The sequence below is a fragment of the Drosophila eugracilis genome, unplaced genomic scaffold (genome assembly GCF_018153835.1).
Source record: "Drosophila eugracilis isolate 14026-0451.02 unplaced genomic scaffold, ASM1815383v1 contig_2171, whole genome shotgun sequence".
Classification (NCBI taxonomy): Eukaryota; Metazoa; Arthropoda; class Insecta; order Diptera; family Drosophilidae; genus Drosophila; species Drosophila eugracilis.
Genome location: NW_024573057.1, coordinates 408,185 through 429,226, shown reverse-complemented (window position 1 = coordinate 429,226; position 21,042 = coordinate 408,185). Strand labels below are relative to the sequence as shown.

The window sequence follows — 21,042 nt, the reverse complement described above, 5'->3', positions numbered from 1 at the left end:
TGGAGGAAAGGTCAGTGTTTTTTTTCGAAACGGAAAAAAGGACTTTTTTTTTTTGCTTTAAAAAAGTACTGTAGCAAAGATAGGATTAATGGTTCAATTATAAATGCTTGGCACCGGCTATGCCGAATTCCTACAGAACTTTCGGCTTCTTTGTCTGATTATTTATATTCCCATTCACCCCTGCTAGAAACCGGGCGGCAACTCTGAGCAAGGCAGAGTCGATGATTGTTTACGGCCTCTACCCCGTGATAAGGATCAAGTGCTTACTTACTAGACTTGGCCCACTGCTGGTAATTGTGTTTAGTCTGTCATAGGGTCAATACACAGACATAGTTCATAGTTTATTTGTTGCTGTGATTTGTATTTCATGGTAGAGCTACTTTAGCGAGTGCATTTGGATCTATTTCGGATCTACTGCATTAAGTCGAATAGGAAGTAAAGTGATTTGTGCTGCTTCTTTTTGATCGTCAACTAATTTATTAGTTGCGTTTTCTTTGTGGCTTGCAGTTTACAAGTGAAAGAGAAGGAACAGTTAACAATGTCCCGCTACCTGTTACACTGGTGAATACCCCTCGCGTTTAGCATATGATAGATGAATCGCAGTAAGGACCGACCAGATTTAGTACATCAATGTGAACAATCTGTATTGCACACTGCGTTGCCCTTTTAATTTCCAAAACGAAACCTACATATGTTCCATTATATGTTATTGATAAATATATCTTTGAATAAACTAGTCATGTCAAAACCGTTAGTAAAAGGGCAGATTCTTAAAGTCCCTACGCAGCGCAAGTTTATTTCAGCATCATGCCACCCCTACTATAAGCACCGTAAATCACAGAAAACTGAAATCTGTGAAATCTCAGGGACTATTAGAACTAGAAAGTTGTGATTAAGTATGTATAATCTGTTCTTATAGTTCCTTAGATCTTAGCGTTCATACGGACAGACGGACATGGCTCGATCTTCTTCACTATTGATACTGATCGAGAATATATATACCTTATAAGGTCGGAAACGCTTCCTTCTACCCTTTACATACCTTTCAACGAATTTAATATACCCTTTTACTCTACGAGTAACGGGTATAAAAAGCTAAACATTCGGAATATTCGTAGCGTAGGTATCTTCTAAACCAAGTCAGTTTAACATGCACTTTTCTGAGACGACGCTTGGCAAAGTCGATTGAAGTCAGTTTTCTGCTCCTGCAGGAGTAACTGTGACCACATTTTGCTAGAAGACAAACGAAAACTAACACAAAATTTACCTCTAGTGAAGGGAGTCCACTAACCCACTAACAATAAAGCGACAACGAAAGCCCTTACCCACCGCCTATAAAATATTTTTATTATAACTCATACAATTTTGATTTATATGCTTTGGGCTCGGCTTAAGGCTTCACTATAGTAAGCGAGAGACAAATAGTCGCGTCCACAAAAGGAAGCGGTAGCGTGGTTATGTCCACAAAATACACTTCACTGTTGTTTGTTCGGTCGAAAGTTTTGCGGTTGATTGTGTTGTACATTAATTAGCCACTGCTTCACCGGAAATGCCAGCCAGAAGGCGAGAAGCTTAAAGATGCACCTCGAATTGGCCCTACAATGTTATAGAACACTTGCGCTAAACGCTTAATTCAAAAAACCAACATGATTTTATCGCGCGGAGAGAGCGCAACTTTTGGCCCATTGCCAATAAGGAACGTCATTCTTTTAGTGCCGTCTGCCCCTGAGAGGTGTTCGCGGCTATGTTGACGTAAAGTTTTATATACAATTTTTTGAGCGACCAATATGTCACAACATGGTTAGCTAGAATGAGTGTTGCTGTGGTTGGTGACCTCCAATTGCTAATTATAGATTTATTTTTATAAGTAAAATTATCTAAACTTTATTCCCAGTAGTTGAATGCTCTGCCGTCGTAACAGTGTATAAACAGCTTCATCAGAGCCAATAAAAATAAAGTAAAACAAGATGTAACGCTTTAGTCGAGTGCCGCGACTATAAGATACTCTTTAATGTTTTACACAGTTTGAAAATATTCATTTTGCATACATACTTAATCTCAACTTTCTAGCTCTGATAGTTCCTCAGATTCAGCGATTTTAGTTTTTGTGATTTGTGGGCGTGACAGGATGCTGAAATACTCTTGCGCTGCGTAGGGACCTCAAGAATCTTCGTGCTTAATCTCAACTTTGTATCTCTTATAGTTTCTGAAATCTCAGCGTTCATACGAACGGGCAGACGGACATGGCTCAATCGACTTCGCTATTGTTACTGATCAAGAACATATATACTTTAAAGGACGGGAAATGCTTCTTTCTACCTGTTACATAATTATCAACGAATCTAAAATGCCCTTTTACTCTACGAGTAACGGGTATAAAAATTTATTTGTAATAATTGCTACTTTAAAATGGTTTAAATCTCTCTGGAAATAAAGTGCACAAAAATTACGTTTTTGTGTGTTTTTTTTATTACGAGTTACTCACTACATGTAAGTGCAATAAACAAATAATATTTCTTGGTTGCAGTTCGGTGTTCTTTTGCTGCTGTATTCAAGCTGGTTCAAATTGCAAGTACAACCGTCGCCCGCAATTAAGGCGTTTGATTTTAAATTATTAAGCAAAGAGAGACAATTGGACAGAGAACATTGGACAGTTCGTTTAGCATGACTCATCTTTGCCGGGAGAAAGTGGTAGCAGCAAATAATGTATATACATATATATATAGTAAATCCGAACTGCTCGAAATTAAGTGGCATAAAAGATTTTCCATAAAAGATAATGATATCAGGCACTGTTTAAACAAACGTCAGTCCATCATTACAAATGTCACTATATAATTTCATATTTCTTAACTGGCATTGACGTCATTTAATTTTTTTAAACTTCATAAATAATGGCCTGTTTTGAAAATTATTTCTCAGGTCAATGAGTATTGGAAAAATTACATTTCGGTACAAAACCCTACTTTTGGCCTATTTTAACATACTGTTGAGCTACACGGACAGCGCCAGGGTGCTAAATCAATCAATCTAACAGACATGGTTAGACCAACTTGATGTATTTGCACAGCGTATTTAAAACAAGTATACCCTATTTTCTTATAGTTTATTTTAAAAAAACAATGAACCCTTCCATAAAAATTAACATAGAAATAGAAATAATTTATAACTAAACTTCACTTTAACTTTCAAATTGAATGCGCATCAGTTTCAAATATCAAACTGTTTATATATAACTCCCGTCCACAATAATACATTGCATGAGTCGCTTTTCGCGTTCAGTGAATTGAGCAATTTAAACACACGCCAATTGTTAAAGGCCATAATGAAAAAGTTTTCAATTATGAACAAGAGAAACTGCCAGTAAAGATATACGAAATACAGAGACGTTTACTACTATAGACGGTTACTTAATAGAACGTTATTTTTTAGCTCTCAAAAAGATGTACCTCACGTTATGTTCCTACCTTCTTTCTCAATGCCTGAATTGGAAAAATCAAACATAATACGAATTTACTATCTATCTGTATAACACATTTTAGTTTACAATTTTTATATTGATTGACCAAATTAGAGATAAGAACAGATAAATCCTTTTTAAGGAATGATAAAATAGTAACAGAGGAAGATGATTTCTTTAGTAATAAGTAAATATCATAAATAGATTAATCAGATATCATTCTCATTATCGTTATCAAGTTTATTATTGAAGATATTGCTGAGAATAGCCCTATGAGTATTTCCATAACAATATCAACAGCAAGTAGGCGAAAATACGACAAGCGCCGTTATCAAGCGTTTTGCACTCTTTATCAGGCACTCTCTCCCACATTCTTTCGCTCAAACCACAACATAGCTCATCTTTCCGCATGTTCACATACTCATATTGTGTTTATTCCCGAGTTATTTGAAATAAATAGTTATTTGTTAGTAACTAACGTACTGCTAGGTATTCAAATTAGATCAGCGTTGCCAGATATGTAAGTATCTACAAGTGTGGGTTTATTTAGATTTCAGTTTTTTTGGTGTATGTTTAAATGTCTAAGTCATTGCTCATACGGGGTTTGATCAAACACGGCCTTACAACAAAGCGAAATAGGTTCTTGCACCTGCCTAGTTATTGACAAATAAGAAACGTAAACGAAACATTTATATTTGCTAGTAAGACGTGTGCCAAAAGTAGTAACACTCACCTGTGTGTCATTCAATATCTCTAGATGCTCTCCCTTCCGGAAGCTCAAATCCTCGTCGGTACGGGCGTCATAGTCGTAGAGGGCGACAAATATCTTGGCGTTGGCGCTGGCTGTATCGCTTTCCGGGATCTGGGGAACTGGTCGAATTTGCTCCTGCGGCTGTCCGGCATGAGAGGGCATGGGGATTTGAGGTACCCCGACGCCTACACCAATTGTGGGCGGGTCGTCCAGCTTGATGCGATCGGCGGGCTTGTCGGGCTCGCCCTTCTGTGTGGTGAGACAGTTTCCCATTGTCGTATAAGTAGAAGTACTAGTGGTGCTCCCGAATCCGAGAACTAAATGCAACCAATGGAAGCCAAAATGCAACGACTGCGTTTACTGTTACTTTCACTGTTTGTTTAATGTTTGGGGCTGCGAGATCGGCGCTTGGGTGTTGGCACTAATCGCCGCTCTCACTCGATCCCGATCCTCTCTGACTTCAATTTGTGCAAGTTGCTGTCTCGTTTTTGCTCTACTCTCTGTTTTACTGAGCAGTAACTAAATTAAATGCTTGTCCACGACTAAAAGTGTGCCTTTGTGTGCGTGTGTGAGTGTTCTCTCACGTTTATCTATATTCGCTCGTGTGAGTGTGAGAAGTGTGGGTGTAGTGTGATGCTGGGCTGCTGGCAAACAAAAACAAGTCCAGGATGACGGTAACGGAAAACGCGAAATGAGTTCGAAATCTGCGATGAAAAGAGTAACTCGCGCGTTTACTATTAATCAGTTGGTCTGACATACGCGTTTACATTTTTAACTCAGTTATCGCCCTCTTTTCCCATCGCGTTGCACAGATACAGTGTGGCCGAGGTTATTATGTTGAAAAAAAATACTCGGTAGATATACTAAAATACTGTCTTAAGGCCTCGTTCACACAATAAATATTGAAAGACTATCTATTAGTACTGTTAACGACAACAACACTAAAAGACAAGAAAATATTTTGATGCATTTCTTTAAACTGATTTAGTCATGACGTAATAATATATTTTTATTGGGAAAGACTGATGTTTTAAACCATATTGAATTCTTCTGAAACCCGATTAATAACGTAAGAACCAAAAAATGTTTTAATAGGATATAACATTTTTATTTTTAACATACATGTAGATCAAAATTAGTTTGGTTTTCAGACATACATACTTATACCGAATGTATATACCAAAAATGCGTTAAAAGTTTGCTTTCGGCATTTTATTCTTCCCCCAATCACACTTATCGATATCGAAAAGGTAGAAAATTGTAATTTGAGCTTGACAGTTTCAATTATAATTTAGAAGTTTGAATATGGATATAAAATCCTTTTTGTTCGAATATTGCGCCAAGTCGCGTATAGAACCAAAGTTTGACATTCGCCAAACGGGTAAGGTCTCTTATTTAATTTCTTCTCAATTTATGGTACCAACTAAATTATTCAGGTCCCAAGAATCGTCAGCGCTTCCTTTGTGAAGTGCGTGTGGATCAGAACAGCTATATCGGTGTCGGTAATTCTACGAATAAGAGGGATGCCGAAAAGAACGCATGTCGTGACTTTGTCAACTACCTTGTGCGCGTGGGCAAGTTAAATGCTCAGGATGTTCCGGCAGATATAGGTACTTCAGTAGGGACGACTCCCAAAACCGCCTCGCAAGGTGAGGCAGTGGCCGCGAGCGATGGATACCAAAAGCGAGTTTTTGGTGGGCAATCTGGTCCGCAGGATCTGGGCGAAGCCTACCGTCCCCTGAACCACGTAGACAAAAGCAGCGGAAGCCGGTTTAACATAATCGACCATGTCCAGGAGCAGAAGGACATGAATGAGGCTGAGTCCATTGATGTCAACGCCGCTATCCACGGCAACTGGACTATAGAGAATGCCAAAGATCGTCTTAACATGTACAAGCAAGCAAACAACATTCGTGACGATTACAAATATACCCCAGTTGGTCCGGACCATGCCCGGTAAGTTTATTATTATGAGCTTGCATTTCGGATTTGTGCGAAATAGTCATACGCCCAAATCTTAAATGCAGTTCGAAATACTTAAAGAACAGTACGCGATCCGTTGGGAGCTGGGCGAGCAGAGTGATGTGGTACGGATACACTAAAAAACTACAAAAACGTCTAGCTACTTTGCATGAGGTCTGTGAGCAAATCGGATGCTCATGAAAGGCTGCGTAGGTGGCAACAACCCAAGCGCTGGCTTGCCGGCTGCGTCTTCCACATTAGTACCACATCACTCTGCCAGCTGGTTTATCCTTCGATGTATGAATGAGTGGTTGCCCAAAAAGCTTATCGGTAAGTCACGGATCTTTGCCCCTTGTCGGTAGTGTACTTGCTCAAAAAACTTTGTCAATCTAGGAGTTTCATGGCTGAGCTGTCGATTTACGTGGCGGCGCTCAAGCGAAAGGTGACGGCCCGCGAGACGGGTTCCAACAAGAAGTCGGCCAGCAAATCGTGCGCTTTGTCTCTGGTCCGCCAACTCTTCCATTTGAAGGTGATCGAGCCCTTCAGCGGAACCCTAAAGAAGAAGAAGGATGAGGAGCTAAAGCCATATCCGGTGAACCTAGATCCCGAGCTGATCAACAAAATTGATGAGGTGATCCAGGTGCTGGACCTTCCTGTCGTAACCCCTCGTAATATCAAAATCGAGCCAGATGGCGCTCCCATACCTCTTATCGTAAGTTATTTGCAGCTGTTATTTACGCTGTATTCATGTGTATCGCCATTACCATTGAATTGCTATTGTAAGGGATGACTAATGAAGTTGAATTTTTGTTATTTCTAACATTTGTTTATTTATAACAACCCTTTTTTTCTAGGTTAATGTAAACCGTATTGATTTATTGCAACAAGAAGTTGAAAAGCGTCCGGAAAGCTCAGTTATTCCGTGGGCTCCCCCTCAACCCAACTGGAACACCTGGCATGCCTGCAACATTGATGAAGGCGAATTGGCTACAGCCTCTATTGATGACCTCTCTATGGAATTTGAACGCATTCAGCGAGAGCGCCGCCAAAACGACGCCGAGTATCGACAATTTCTCGATTTTCGCGACAAGCTGCCCATTGCTGCCATGCGATCTGAGATTCTTTGCGCTGTAAATGAAAACCCAGTAATAATCATTCGTGGCAACACAGGCTGCGGCAAGACCACCCAGATAGCGCAGTACATTCTCGACGATTACATCTCATCTGGTCAGGGCGGCTATGCTAACATTTACGTGACTCAACCTCGCCGCATTTCGGCAATTTCTGTAGCGGAGCGCGTAGCCCGCGAGCGTTGCGAACAGTTAGGCGACACAGTGGGTTACTCTGTGCGATTTGAATCTGTTTTTCCACGGCCGTATGGAGCTATACTCTTTTGCACAGTGGGCGTTCTACTGCGTAAGTTGGAGGCAGGCCTCAGGGGAGTTTCGCACATCATAGTTGACGAGATTCATGAAAGAGATGTGAACAGTGACTTTTTGCTGGTAATTCTTCGCGACATGGTGGACACCTACCCGGATCTGCACAGTAAGATTTTGTCAATTTTTTTTTTGTTGAGATAGAAAAAAGAAAATAAGAATTATTAGAAGCATTACACACTGCTTTACGATTACGTGTTTGCTAAATAACGTAGTATTAATTATAAACAATCAATTTTTTGCATCACATTTAGTTTTTAAGTATTTTGCTTACTCGTAGAATAAAGGGAGTGTAATACAATCTTTGGAAGAACGTAACAGATAAAAGAAATAGTTTCGACCATATTCTAAATATATTTATAATCAGGATCAGAAGCTGAATCGATTTAGCCATGTAGTTTTGTGGGTAAGAAGGCTTCGACTTTGGAAAGAAGAGCTAGAAGAGCTAGAAAGCTTGGACTAAACAAGCAAACTTTTGTTTAATGTAATAACTGTGGTTCTTGTCAGGAATAAAATACATAAAAAAATGTAAACTTCCCTTTCCTAACAGTTCCTTTCTCCTTTTTCAGTTGTTCTTATGTCGGCAACAATTGACACTACGCTGTTTTCTAAGTATTTTGGTGGCTGTCCAGTATTGGAAGTGCCTGGCAGGGCTTTCTCCGTGCAGCAATACTTCTTGGAGGACGTTCTACAGATGACAGACTTTGTGCCATCAATAGAATCGAGGCGCAAACGCAAGGAGGCAGATGATGACGAGCACCTACAACTATCTGAGGACAAGGAAGAGGCTGAGACGAACTTTAACAAGGTGTGCGAGGACAAGTATTCACAAAAGACTCGAAACGCAATGGCCATGCTCTCCGAATCGGACGTTAACTTCGAGCTTCTGGAGGCATTGTTACTGCACATTAAGTCAAAGAACATTCCCGGCGCCATCCTGGTATTCCTTCCAGGATGGAATTTAATTTTTGCGCTGATGAAGTTCTTACAAAGTACAAATACTTTTGGTAATTCAGCCCAGTACCGTATTTTGCCGTGCCACTCCCAAATTCCTCGGGACGAACAACGCAAGGTGTTCGAGCCTGTGCCAGGAGGTGTAACAAAGATAATTCTATCCACAAACATTGCCGAGACATCTATAACTATCGACGACATAGTCTTTGTTATTGACATTTGCAAGGCGCGTATGAAGCTCTTTACTTCACATAACAATCTAACCAGCTACGCTACCGTATGGGCCAGCAAAACTAATCTGGAGCAACGGAAGGGTCGAGCTGGACGAGTTCGGCCGGGCTTCTGCTTTACTCTCTGTTCACGCGCCCGGTTCGAAGCACTCGAGGATACCCTTACGCCAGAGATGTTCCGCACGCCTCTGCACGAGATAGCTCTCACCATTAAATTGCTTCGTTTGGGCGCTATTCATCATTTCCTGTCTAAGGCACTAGAACCACCGCCAGTTGACGCCGTCATAGAAGCTGAGGTCCTTTTGCGAGAGATGCGCTGTCTAGACGTTAACGACGAACTTACCCCATTGGGTCGTCTGCTGGCACGCCTGCCAATCGAACCAAAACTGGGAAAGATGATGGTGCTCGGAGCAGTGTTCGGCTGTGCTGATCTAGTGGCCAGCATGGCATCCTACTCAAGCACTTTTTCCGAGGTGTTCAGCCTGGATATGGGCCAACGTCGCCTCGCTAATCATCAGAAGGCGTTAAGCGGAAGCAAGTGTTCCGATCACGTGGCTATGATCGTAGCCTCACAAATGTGGCAGCGTGCCAAGCAACGCGGTGAGCACGAGGAGGCCCGGTTCTGCGAGAGAAAGGGTCTGCAAATGAGTACTATGAACGTCATGTGGGATGCGAAGCAACAATTGCTCGATCTACTTCAGCAGGCCGGATTCCCAGAAGAGTGCATGATATCGCACCATGTGGAAGCAGATGCTACTGGCGATGACCCGGAGCTTGACGTGTCGCTGGCCCTGCTTTGTCTTGGCCTTTACCCCAACATTTGTGTGCACAAGGAGAAGCGTAAGGTGCTAACTACTGAGTCCAAAGCAGCGCTGCTTCACAAGACCTCTGTGAACTGCAGCAACTTGGCCGTCACCTTTCCGTATCCTTTCTTCGTTTTTGGCGAAAAGATCCGCACTCGAGCAGTATCCTGCAAGCAACTATCTATGGTCACGCCATTGCAAGTAATGTTGTTCGGATCGCGCAAAATTGATTTGGCCGCCAACAATATCGTGCGCGTTGATAATTGGGTTAATTTCGAAATGGAACCGGAAATTGCAGCAAAAGTTGGGGCCCTGAAGCCAGCACTAGAGGATCTCATCACGGTCGCGTGTGACCGGCCAGCCGACATACTTCAGCTGGAGGAGCCTTATGCCAAACTGGTCGCGGTGGTAAAGAACCTTTGTGTCAAGAGTGCCGGCGATTTTAAGCTACAGCGCGACTCTGGAATTCTTCCGTACCAGGCTCGCCAGTTCAACACCGGCGGTGGAGCGGCCAAGCGAGGTCGATTCGGTGGCTACGGCGCTGGTAGACGTTTTGATAACGATTTTGGAGGTTATGGAAACAGGGGAAACAGCTTTGGCGGGGGTGGAGCTCTGGGCTATGGATTTAGCGCCGGAGGTGGATATGGAAACAACCGAGGAGGGGACTTCGGAAACAGAGGTGGATTGGGGAATATTGGTAGCGGGAGTTTTAGAAACAATAGAGGATCAGGTGGCTTTGAAAACTCTGGCGGAAATTTCGTAGGTGGAAACCAATCAGGCAGCTGGGGTCGCTTTTAATGAATATTAACCGGTATTCTGCTTTGACTTTGTCAGTTTATACATAAAAAACACGGAAATCTCTTTATTGACCATAGACCATACATATATACTATAGTACACTATAACAAAAATAAAGGACAAATATTAAAACAACTGTGAAAGTAAATATTGGTGCGGAAAATAATGACAAAATTAATGTGTAATAAATTCAATTTTATTGGAAAATTGGGATTGTTAACGCAGAATTTAAGTAAGATACATATGTGTATCCACTTGTGACTTATTCAGCCACTGATGTCATCTCTCGTTTATTAAAATTTACAAAAGAGTATACTGTTCTATACAATTTTAAAATATTTATTTTGATACCGGACATGGATGACATTGACCTTTTGTCAAAAAAACATGTTTCTAGCTGATGGTGAAGTTACTGCCCATGTGAGACCTTATAACCATGTATATCAAACACGTTATGCTGCTGCAGCGTATCTACAAAAAAGAAAAACGTTTTTCGAGCTTGGTGAGCGTATGCTTTACTAAAATTATACATGCTTAATCCAAACATTTTTGTTCTTACAGTTCCTGAGGTCTCTGAGTTCATACGGACAGACGGACTTGGCTATTGATCAAAAATATATTATATATAAATATACTTTATGGAGTCGGAAACATTTATTCTATCTGTTACATACTTTTCAAAGAATACAATAAACCCTTTTTCTCTATGAATAGCGAGTATAAAAATTTAAAAAGTTCTATAAGTGATGATACACCATTGAGTACACTTATTAAAATTTTGTAAATTGGATAACAGAAATAATATGTTTATTTCCCAGTGCTGTTATATCCTTCTAGTAAACTCTGAATGGGCCATCCTTAAAATAAACACATTATATTGGTTTCCTCACAGAATATGGCGTCATCAGAAGAGTCCTACGGCTGGCTGACCAGCAAAATAAAATTGTATTTCAATGCATTAGGCGAAAGCAGAAAAATACCCAATGAGGAGTACTTGTGCCGTAGGATACCCTGGGGACCTATATTAGATTCGTTGAAAAGTATGTAACAGGTAGAAGGAAGCGTTTCCGAACCTATAAAGTATATATAATCTTGATCAGTATCAACAGCGAAGGCGATTGAGCCATGTCCATCTGTCAGTATGAACGCTGAGATCTCAGGAACTATAAGAGATGCAAAGTTGTGATTAAGCATGCAGATCCTTGAGGTCCATACACAGCGCAGTTTATTTCAGCATCCTGCCACGCCCACTCTAGCTCACACAAATCACACCTTGAGATGCCAACGCATCTCACGGTGGTATCTTTGTCCGGCCACACTTAATTCTTAATCTAAACTTTGTGTTCCTGAGATCTCAGCGTTTATACGGACAGACGGACATGGCTTAATAGAATAGGCTATTGATCCTGATCAAGAATATACATATATGTACATATACTTTATAGCAGGGATGCTCACCGCCTATGCTCTGAATTCTCATTTGTTTTTGTAAATGTTCGGAGCCCCTACTTTCTCGCACATACAGCTTGGAGCGCTTGCGGCGATTTGTCGTTTTCTTCTTTCTTTTTTCTTTTCCGTCACCAAACGCAATATATTTTGTTTTTGTTTCTTTCGGGAACATCTTTGAACACTTGCACTGCAATTCATTCCTTATAGCTTCTGCTTGCAATTTAGAGTATATATTTCGCATTTGGCGGGTCAGTAAAATGAGTGATGATATTTTACTCTCAGTGGACAGCGGCAAACCAACATAAAAACGTCACTAAATATGTGCTTTCTTGTATCTGTGTTAGTAAATGTTCTGCCGTAAAACGATTTTGAGTACGCCTGCTTTATAGGGTCGGAAACGCTTTCTTGTACTACTTGCAATACTTTTCAACGAATTTAATGTACACTTTTACTCTACGATTAACTGGTATAAATATATAGTTTAATTTTTTGTGCAAACAGATCTTTGAGGTACGTGCTGAATCTTAGTTTCTATCATAAAGCTCTCAGCCCTTTTTAGTTTTTAGTGTTTTGTGGGTCTCACATGCGGTGGCATCTCTGGCATATGCTTGCTTAGTTCAAACTTTATGTCTTATAGTTCCTAACATCTCAATGTTTTTAAAAGAATCGGAAGGCCTTCAAAAAATTATTTCCAACTTATTATGAAATTATTTGGAAGACAAATGTATGGTTAGCGATTCCCGAACCTAAAAACCCAATAAAAAGAAAATATTGCAAAACTTAGCTTGGCTTAGGGATAATTTAACCAGAGAATAAAAAAATAGCTCCTTATTTTATCTGAAACAGATAGTGTGTTATTTATGATTTCAATTCAATTTCAATTTCAAATTTATATTAAATTATATATCAAGTATTATTTTTGTATTTAAAATAAATTATAATATATTATGTATTAAATTTATTTTTAACAGCTCTACACTCCTTTGGCTGTTTTGCACGGTGAGAACTGGTCTTTAAACGAAATATCGGTAAACTAGTAATGCACATATCGCAATTTCATGTCGATCACTTCTTCCATCTCTATAATTTCTTTCCCGCTTCCTTCTGTTTAAACTAACTGTTTCAATAATACAAAAAAGTAGCGAGTTAAAAAACGTGTACAACGACACCAAGATGGACTTTGACAAGGCGAAAGAGAACATCCAGCCATTGGCTTGTGGTCGCAATGTGAGTCTACTACAGGCCTCGCTTAGTCAGGACTCCGCCCATGGCCAGGAGCTGCTAGCGCATCGCAGAGAAATGGAGAATGAGGTGCGCACCTACGCGGGCGAAGATCCTCTCGGGGCCTGGTACAAGTATATCTGCTGGATCGAGCAAAGTTATCCGGCAGGTGGCAGTAACTCCGGCCTACAGGCGGCACTTCACCAGTGCCTTACCCAATTCGAAGATGACGAGCGCTACCGACAAGACAAGCGGCTTATCAAGCTGTTTATAAAATTTGTAAGTGTAATTCTATTTAAGAGTGTTGTCGGCTCACCCACCCATTATATCTCCTCGCTATTTAGATGGAGAAGCAGAAAGATAAAATAGAGTTTTATCAGCAGATGTACAACAATGGAATCGGAACCATGCTAGCAGATTTTTATATTGCCTGGGCTTACAGCTATGATCTGAGCGGTAACATGCGCAAGGCCGACGAGATTTTCCGTCTCGGGCTTGAATGCCGTGCTGAACCACTAATGGATCTGAAAGAAGCGCACCAGCACTTTGGCTATACTGTGGGTCAACGCATGCTTTACACAACTGGCGAGGAGGCTAAAGCTGTTAACCGGGAGCTCAACGAGCGACGGCTGGCGCTGCAGTCGCTACACGGTCGACTCCAAGAAAACTCTAATACCATTACTGTAGGAAGTATTCGTACCGGAGCAGCGGTCAAAAGCGGCTTACCGGGCGTGGTCCAGGTGGGTGTTATAAATCTATCTATTTAAAATTTTTATTTTGGGCATTAAAGGGATTTTAGAAAAAATAGTCTGAGTTTTCAATAGGTATATAAAAAAAGTGTAGAACGTTTTTTCTACCAACAAAATATTACTGTTAGCTGTAAGGACAATCTAACTTAAACTCTCTCGCTCTTCTATTTAAACGGATCTCGAACATTAATTAATTTAACTATTTTGGGACAAAGAGCTTTTCAGCTCAGAGACAAGTTATTTTTTGGGTGTTTGTTAATCCTGACAAAATGAGGATGGCTTTTTTTTTATATATAAAGTGACTAGCAGCTTTAAAAAATGTAGGCGCAGTATTAAAGGTAAACATATTTAACATATTTAATTATTAGCTTCCTTAGAAACTATGGGTTTGTTTAGATACAAAAAAGAACAGACAAGCTAAAAAAATTGTCTTAAAATCAGTTGTTTAACATGTTCGTTGATGAATTCCGGATAAGGGTTATAAATCGGATAAGAAAATATAATTATAAGAAAAGTAAGTTTAATAACCCCATTAAAAATAAATCAACTTCATGTTATCCATCCTTTAGACTAATGATACAATCACTACCGATAAGCTAAACGACGGTAGGAATGTCGAAGTGTTTAACGACGAAAATGCTCAAGCAGATATACGACTGCCTGTGGTCCAGACGGATGCAAAATCTAGCCTGCGTTCTATTATCGACGCAGCTCGCGGCCAGGAGAACATGAAAGAATCGGTGGCCTGGAACAAAGCAAACAAGAGAGGCCACAAGCGTGGAAAAATTTTTGGCAGTAATGCCTCTCCGGACTTTGGTTTTGACATACACGTGGATGTACAAGCGATGCCCCCCATCACCAACTATGATCGTCGTCTGGATCAGCCCTTCAGATTTCCTCCAAATTTTGTTGCCAAGAACAAGCGTCAGGAAGCATGGGTTACGCCAGTTACAATTGAAGATGAGCCAAATGCAAATGGACTCCCTTTCTACAATAAGTGTCTTCTCTATCCTCGACCCAACTTGGAGTTCTCTCCTGAAGAGTACCGCGCCCACGCCTACCTGAAACGCCGCAATCCACAACATCCTTTTGTCCAGAGCAACGAGGAGTGGTGGGGAACTGGAAGTGTGCTCAGAGGAATTCGATGTTACCCAAACTTTGCCAATGTTTCTAAGCCACAGCCACGTGACGAGCTAGACAAGTTTTGGAAGCCCCCACTCGTACCTGGCCTCCATGTCGTTTTTGACATGGTCTACAACGATGAAGAGAAACAGGAATACCAACCAGAGGAGCTGCTGGCAGCCAAAAGGCTGCAAAATCGAAATGTGACAGTTCATGGCGATTACGACATGGAAGAAACTGTCTGCTTGCCCGGAAGCAAGATGCCTCGCCGCAAAAGTTTTTTCTCGTCTTCCTCCAGGAAATCCATGTTTCCCTCTGTGCAGGAGCAGAAAGAAAAGGAGGCAGAAGCGCCATTGTTATCGAGAGAAAATTCGCCGCCGCCGCTTGTGATACCCAAGACGGTTTCTGTGCAATTAAATGAGGACTCAATGGCCTGCACGGATGCTCAATTTGCGGTACCAGCTCCACCTGAACGGAAAATAGATATCTATGAAGACTTAGAAAATCCGGAACCAAAAGCAAAGCCATTGAATAACGGTATATTTTCTGACGGGGACGAAACTTGCTCTACGCAAATGTTTAATATGTTTATAAAGTCGCAGGCTGTCAGCACGCCCAAGGGCATACAAAAGCAAGCATCGTTACGCACATTTGGAACAGTGCTAAAAGATATACAGCAACCAGAAGAAGCAGCTTTTGTTCCCTTCGTTGAGTCTCCGTGTTCACCAACGTTGCGGAAGCAGCTTTCCACCATTTTGGAGACCTCTGAACACGGCACTCAAAGCTTGGCGGCAAGCGTTGCTAACACTAAGTCGACCGTTACCTCTTCGTCGTCGCCCGGGTCCAGCACTGTTTCGAAAGCAACCAACAAGAATGAAGAGTGCTCTCCTGGGCAAATGCGCCTGCGGCACCTGGTTGGTTTGGGACTACCGGAATGCGTTGCTGAGTCGGAAAAACAGGGTGGCGACAACTTTTTCCGTCGTGAGTTATGGGAACCCAATGCCCCTAGCTTGCCGATGCTAAAGTCTCTGCGTTTCCAAGAGGATAAGACAGAAACTATTCCTAGGCCCCTTATCTGCTTTCAAGAAGATAAAACCGAAACGCTTCCACGAATACCCGCTCTGCCGGACGATTCTTTGCTTCCACGCTCAATAGCTGTTCAAAATTCTCTGGATGATGCAACCGACTTGTGTGGATTGTTTGGAAAGACGCCGCCTAAGGTAAAGTCTTCTGGTCTTACCAGACCCGATTTTTTTAAGTCGATGAGTGGCACACAAGACGAGATGGGCACCCTGGCCATGCAGAAGTTTGAAATATTTCTTGACGATTCACAGCCAGAAAAGAGTGCTCCAGAAGTAGTTACTTCAGTTGTCTCGAGCCTTGCCTTGGAGTGCACCCTGCCGGAAACACTGCAGCCAAAATATAAGGAGCAAGGGAACAAGCAGGAATCTTTTGGGCAATCGCATATGATTGCCTCGTTTATGAAGGATTGCTCAGAAATAAGCAGCTGTATCCCACCGATGCCAATTTCAATTGCCACAATCAACCCTATTAAAACTTTGACCGAGCTTTCGTATTCCAACGATCCTATGTTAGTATACAGTAAAAATGTTTCACCAAATGAAAACCAAGATGGTTCAAAAGAATCTGATGACTTTTTTGAGCTAAACGCAGCCACTGAGATGTTTGCCACCAACATTAGTATGATTAAAAATTCCACCCTGCTGATTCCGACTGCAGAGTTAAAGTCTCCTGCAATAAAAGCTGAGGAGGCCGAATTAAGCATTTACTACAAGGAAACACCACTAACACCGAAGCAGTCCCATCGCTCTTGGTCGCAGTCTGATTCGGAAACTCATCTGCTGGAAGATTATGTCCACCCCAAGTCGACCGGCGATTTTTCTATTATGAATGATACGATGGCTGACGCCAATAAAAACCCTTTCAAAAAGGAACTTCTTAGCTCGCTGCTGGATTCAATTGACTTTTCCATGTACATCGAAAAGCTGCCCTATTGTCATCTGGTGGGTCATGTCAAGCGCCTGCATCCTAACTCTAAGCTGGAGGTAAATAATGAGAAGTTTGAGGTGTTGAAGATGATAGGCAAGGGAGCTTACGGCTCAGTTTATGTGGGAGAGCATCTTAAATCTGGCAAGAAAGTAGCTCTTAAACAGGAACGACCAACCAACTACTGGGAGTTTTATATATGTTTGGAGATCCATAGCCGCTTAATCAGCGAGAAAATGGTAAGTGAAAAGTTGTATCTTTTTATAAACATTTCAAAATATGTTATATATCAAATACGCAATATGTCGAGCGGGATCAACACTTTTTTTTAGCAAGAAAGATATTTGAGTACGTGCAATAAATATTAGTATTCTTAAGACTGAGAATGTGCCTTGTGTTGGCACGGAAGGGCTGTCATATGAATATCAACTTTGTTGTTGCTGTCCCATTCACTGCGACTGACAGAGATTTTGTATGGGTATAAATATTTTTGTAATTTATGAGTCGTAATTTAAATATGAATTTCATTGACTTGTGACTATTGCTAATAATCATATATAATTATAAAATAATTTTTATTAAATCACGAAATAAACATTTTTATAGATTCCAGCTTACGCAAATATTGATTACGCGTTAGTGGGCAACAATTCCAGTGTGTATATCTCGGAGTTTTCAGAATATGGTTCATTGATCGGTGTATGCAACAAGTTTAAGAGTGTAACCAACAGAAATCTGGACGAGTATGTAGTAATGCATTTGAGCTGCCAGATGCTCGATATTCTCGATCACCTGCACGCATTGGGTATCATCCATGCTGACATCAAGCCGGATAACTTTCTGCTAATGAGACCGTATGTATATGAATCATGAATATTTGAGATGAATCAAATTTGCTTCTTGTTTTTCAGGTTATGTACAGATCCCAACGATATCAGTCTGCAGCTCATTGATTTCGGAGTGTCCATTGACACCAAGATCTTCCCGAACAATCAGTCATTCAATTATGTCCATCAAGATGATCTGTTTAAATGCATTGAAATGCGTACCCACCGCCCATGGACATACCAGTTAGATTTGTTTGGTCTTGTGGGCGTCATACATGTGCTGCTATTCGGTCGCTATATGGAAGTGGCACTGCGAGCTCCGAGCACCTTTTGGATGCCGAAGACAACGATACCCCGTTATTTTCAGCGGCAACTCTGGGAGAACATCTTTCGAACACTGATTAACATTAGAGACTGTCGCACCATGCCCAATCTTCAACAATTGCGCGTGCAGCTTAAATGTGCGTTGGCTGAAAAGGAAGACTATGTTAGTGAAGCTATAAAAAAGTTTAATATGATACAAAACGGCTTACAGAAATAGTAATCCTATTTATTTTATTTGTATCAGTAATCCTGCCTGCTTAAATGTACCACCACTTAACTACATTAGAAGTTATATTAAAAAATAGTTCGTTGAGCTTATGGCAACTTAAGTTTTATCAAACATGGAATGCCAGACGTTTTTTGCCTATTAGGTAGTAGTTTTTTTCGTGATTAAGATTAAACTCTAATTTTTTTTATATCTGCTTACTTATAACCCAATAAACAACCCAAATCCCAAAATATAGTATCGCTTCCGACGTCCGCTAGAATGGGTCACAAGCTTCTTTGTTTCAAGATCTTCTGAAACAACGGAGATGTATGTATATGAAACCAACAGAGATAGAGACCTCACAACTAGAGGTGTATTTCGAAAATGCGTTTACGGCATTTAGAGTGTGATCCGCACCCTAAAATAAGGGTGGTTGCCTTGTACTGATAATTTCGTATGTGGTCTTATTCTGTTGCACCAGACACCCGAAACACTTTGGTTCGAGATGTGCCGCGACTATAAGATGTCCCAATAAATGTCCCAATTGATTCAATTGAAAGGGAGCTGAGAATCTCCAAGCCAAGAAGTAACCATTCGGACCTTAGCCAAAGGCCAGATAAGGTTGGCCTTGTCATAAATAGTTAGAAGTTGCGGTTTAGTGGGAATTCAGAGGGGCTCAGCGTCAACAATTTTATTTATCGAGTAGATGCGTCGATCTGAGATGGGAATCTTTGTGAGACTTGGAGATGCTTGGACTTAAGCCCCGAATTTAGTTTGGGTCTAAGCCTAGAATTTATCTTGGGTTTAACGACAAACCTATTAAAAAAGATAAAATTTGGTAGCACTACACATGACTGCACTCTTTGCACTTGCGGCTTACCCTGGCGGATCTAGCGCTGCTCCCAATATTCATTCTCAAATTGCTCTTGAGACCACCTGAGCGACCCTCAGTGACAAATCGACCTGAACACGATGACAGCCAGAAAACAAAAGAACAGCGGCTCCTTGGAGACTCCGGCGAGAAGATATCTTCGCTCTCCTTGCCAAATCCGACTTCCGTCCCGCCCACTAACAGATGCCACTGTTGCCACTTTCTTTCCGAAAACTGTCCCTCTCTTTTTTCCGGGCTTGACAGACAGATGGCGCCCGCAGCCTCACTCGCCTACCAGGTTGTACTGCCAACCAACTAAGTGCCACAAGCGCTACATAAGTAGCTGCAACTTGAAAAGCTGCCCCCAAGGCAGCAATAAGTAAAATAATGAACTAGTAGATAAAAACTATCTTTACTAAAAACAAAATAAATATAAATACAAAAAATACTTAAAAACAAAAATGTTGATTTATGATAAATATCCTGCCAAAATTACAAAAAATATAAAAAAATGTTTATCGCATTGTAAATTATCCATCTCCACTGATTAACATTTGACTGGGCTGCTGGGCAGTAGGTAGAAAAACCACATACTTTTTATTGTACATTAGGCATTACTGGAAATGCACGTAATTTGCAAAGCTGGAGGAATCTTGGATTTATGATCATATGATTACTCTTACTGGACTTGGTTTTCTTGATATTCTGCCCCCTAAATCTAAATCAATGTCGCCCTCAACGTCACAAAAGGCACTGCCGATTTTTGGTGGCTTCTCCTCGTTCAATACGTGCGTAGACCTCCACGATAGTTGTTAGTAGGCCCGCACCTGAATTGCTTATCTTTGCTTTGTTTTTTAATTCACTTCTGCAATTTAATTTTATTGTAATAGCCATTATAGGATAGGGGCGCAATTCAGGAAGCGACCTATTATTTTAGCGAATAGGTTATAAATAATGTTATTTATTAAAGTATAATAAAGGTGTTCGAATGTTTAAGTTGGCATATATGACCCAGGACTGAACTTAAATATACTCATTTGAACTTTTTGCCGCCCTTCTTCGCCGCAGGCGCACCTATTGTCGGCACCTGCACCGAATAGTACTTTGTTGAGATCCTATTCAAGAAGTAGAGGCCCAGAAGTGAGAAAAGAATACTGGTGGTGGCACAGACGCGATGAACGATTCCCGCGGCAGCCACTGTAAGAGAGAGGCAGAAGAGGATCTCCGGCAGGAGCTTGGCATGGAAGTCCTGGCCAAAGATAATCATCTCCGCATTGGAAACAAAAGTCAGACTTAGGATGAACAGCCAGGAAAAGAGGTATCCGCCCAATAGGACCTTCAGCTGCGAGTCGTTGAACCAATTAGAGCAGAAGCGCAGTATGGCAAATAAGACGATGCTCAGAAGTCCAGAAATTATGGAGGACATCAGGGTGCTTTTGCTGTTCATCGAGGCCGCTGCAAAGGTTTGGATATTGATTTTTTTGGAGAACATTTCTCTGCTTTTGCTTACACATATTGTTTTTCTACTGTAGTCTTATTTTTGCACAAGTGACGATAGTACTTGGTTAAAAGATGTTAGCTTATGTGTTAAACTACAATATTAGGGATATTCAAACTCTGTTATTTCGGGAAACGCTATCCAAATGAGTCTGAAATTCCGTTTGGTTTCAAATTTAAAACACTTTTCAATCAAAAGAAGTTAAAGATTAAACAAGACAAATTATGTATGTGTAAATTAAAATTAAATTGAATTAAACTTTCATTTAAAAACTTATAATAGAAAATTCTAGTGCATATATTAATGTAATATCGATAACTTTAAACGGTAGTAATGTCACTACTGATGTGGCAACCATGCGGCTCTCGTGGT

General features: G+C 40.9%; 4 protein-coding genes across 6 annotated transcripts in view; 2 read left to right on the top strand and 2 right to left on the bottom strand.

Moving 5' to 3' along the window:
- LOC108110349 (tyrosine-protein kinase Src42A) overlaps positions 1-5,049 on the bottom strand; it is a 35,083-nt gene extending 30,034 nt beyond the window's left edge. Inside the window, exon 1 of one of the 2 annotated variants that reach the window (XM_017219386.2) lies at positions 4,194-5,049. In XM_017219386.2, coding sequence (XP_017074875.1) covers positions 4,194-4,484 — 291 coding nt within the window. In that variant the 5' untranslated portion in view covers positions 4,485-5,049. The remainder of the gene's footprint in view (positions 1-4,193) is intronic. The other variant, XM_017219385.2, reaches the window with a different exon arrangement.
- A 376-nt stretch (positions 5,050-5,425) lies between these two features.
- On the top strand, positions 5,426-11,105 carry LOC108110351 (dosage compensation regulator). 2 transcript variants are annotated; one of them, XM_017219387.2, is made up of 6 exons: positions 5,426-5,592; positions 5,648-6,167; positions 6,567-6,885; positions 7,028-7,718; positions 8,179-10,896; positions 10,956-11,105. In XM_017219387.2, the coding sequence occupies exons 1-5, from the start codon at positions 5,517-5,519 to the stop codon at positions 10,392-10,394; spliced, it is 3,822 nt and encodes a 1,273-aa protein (XP_017074876.1). In that variant the 5' UTR covers positions 5,426-5,516; the 3' UTR covers positions 10,395-10,896; positions 10,956-11,105. The 2 variants fall into 2 exon arrangements, with proteins under 2 accessions (XP_017074876.1, XP_017074877.1); XM_017219388.2 differs by lacking the exons at positions 5,426-5,592; positions 5,648-6,167; positions 10,956-11,105 and adding an exon at positions 6,186-6,503 and having other exon boundaries at positions 8,179-10,529.
- A 1,818-nt stretch (positions 11,106-12,923) lies between these two features.
- Positions 12,924-18,552, top strand: LOC108110359. Its single transcript, XM_017219398.2, has 5 exons — positions 12,924-13,343; positions 13,409-13,804; positions 14,383-17,181; positions 17,549-17,796; positions 17,854-18,552. The coding sequence occupies exons 1-5, from the start codon at positions 13,017-13,019 to the stop codon at positions 18,308-18,310; spliced, it is 4,227 nt and encodes a 1,408-aa protein (XP_017074887.1). The 5' UTR covers positions 12,924-13,016; the 3' UTR covers positions 18,311-18,552.
- Positions 18,553-20,113: 1,561 nt separating this feature from the next.
- LOC108110361 (protein KRTCAP2 homolog) lies at positions 20,114-20,978 on the bottom strand. The gene is made up of 2 exons (XM_017219401.2): positions 20,683-20,978; positions 20,114-20,627 (listed from the first exon to the last, which is right to left on the bottom strand). Exons 1-2 carry the CDS (start codon positions 20,684-20,686, stop codon positions 20,206-20,208), a joined length of 426 nt encoding a protein of 141 aa, XP_017074890.1. The 5' UTR covers positions 20,687-20,978; the 3' UTR covers positions 20,114-20,205.
- Between the last annotated feature and the right edge of the window lie 64 nt (positions 20,979-21,042).

Excerpts from the sequence above, each read along its gene's own strand:
- LOC108110351 (XM_017219387.2), top strand. The coding sequence starts at position 5,517 with ATGGATATAAAATCCTTTTTGTTCGAATATTGCGCCAAGTCGCGTATA. Across the intron at positions 5,593-5,647 it reads GTTTGACATTCGCCAAACGG|GTCCCAAGAATCGTCAGCGC; the intron begins GTAAGGTCTCTT and ends TAAATTATTCAG. Across the intron at positions 6,886-7,027 it reads GCGCTCCCATACCTCTTATC|GTTAATGTAAACCGTATTGA; the intron begins GTAAGTTATTTG and ends CTTTTTTTCTAG.
- LOC108110359 (XM_017219398.2), top strand. The coding sequence starts at position 13,017 with ATGGACTTTGACAAGGCGAAAGAGAACATCCAGCCATTGGCTTGTGGT. Across the intron at positions 13,344-13,408 it reads TCAAGCTGTTTATAAAATTT|ATGGAGAAGCAGAAAGATAA; the intron begins GTAAGTGTAATT and ends CTCGCTATTTAG. Across the intron at positions 13,805-14,382 it reads GCTTACCGGGCGTGGTCCAG|ACTAATGATACAATCACTAC; the intron begins GTGGGTGTTATA and ends TCCATCCTTTAG.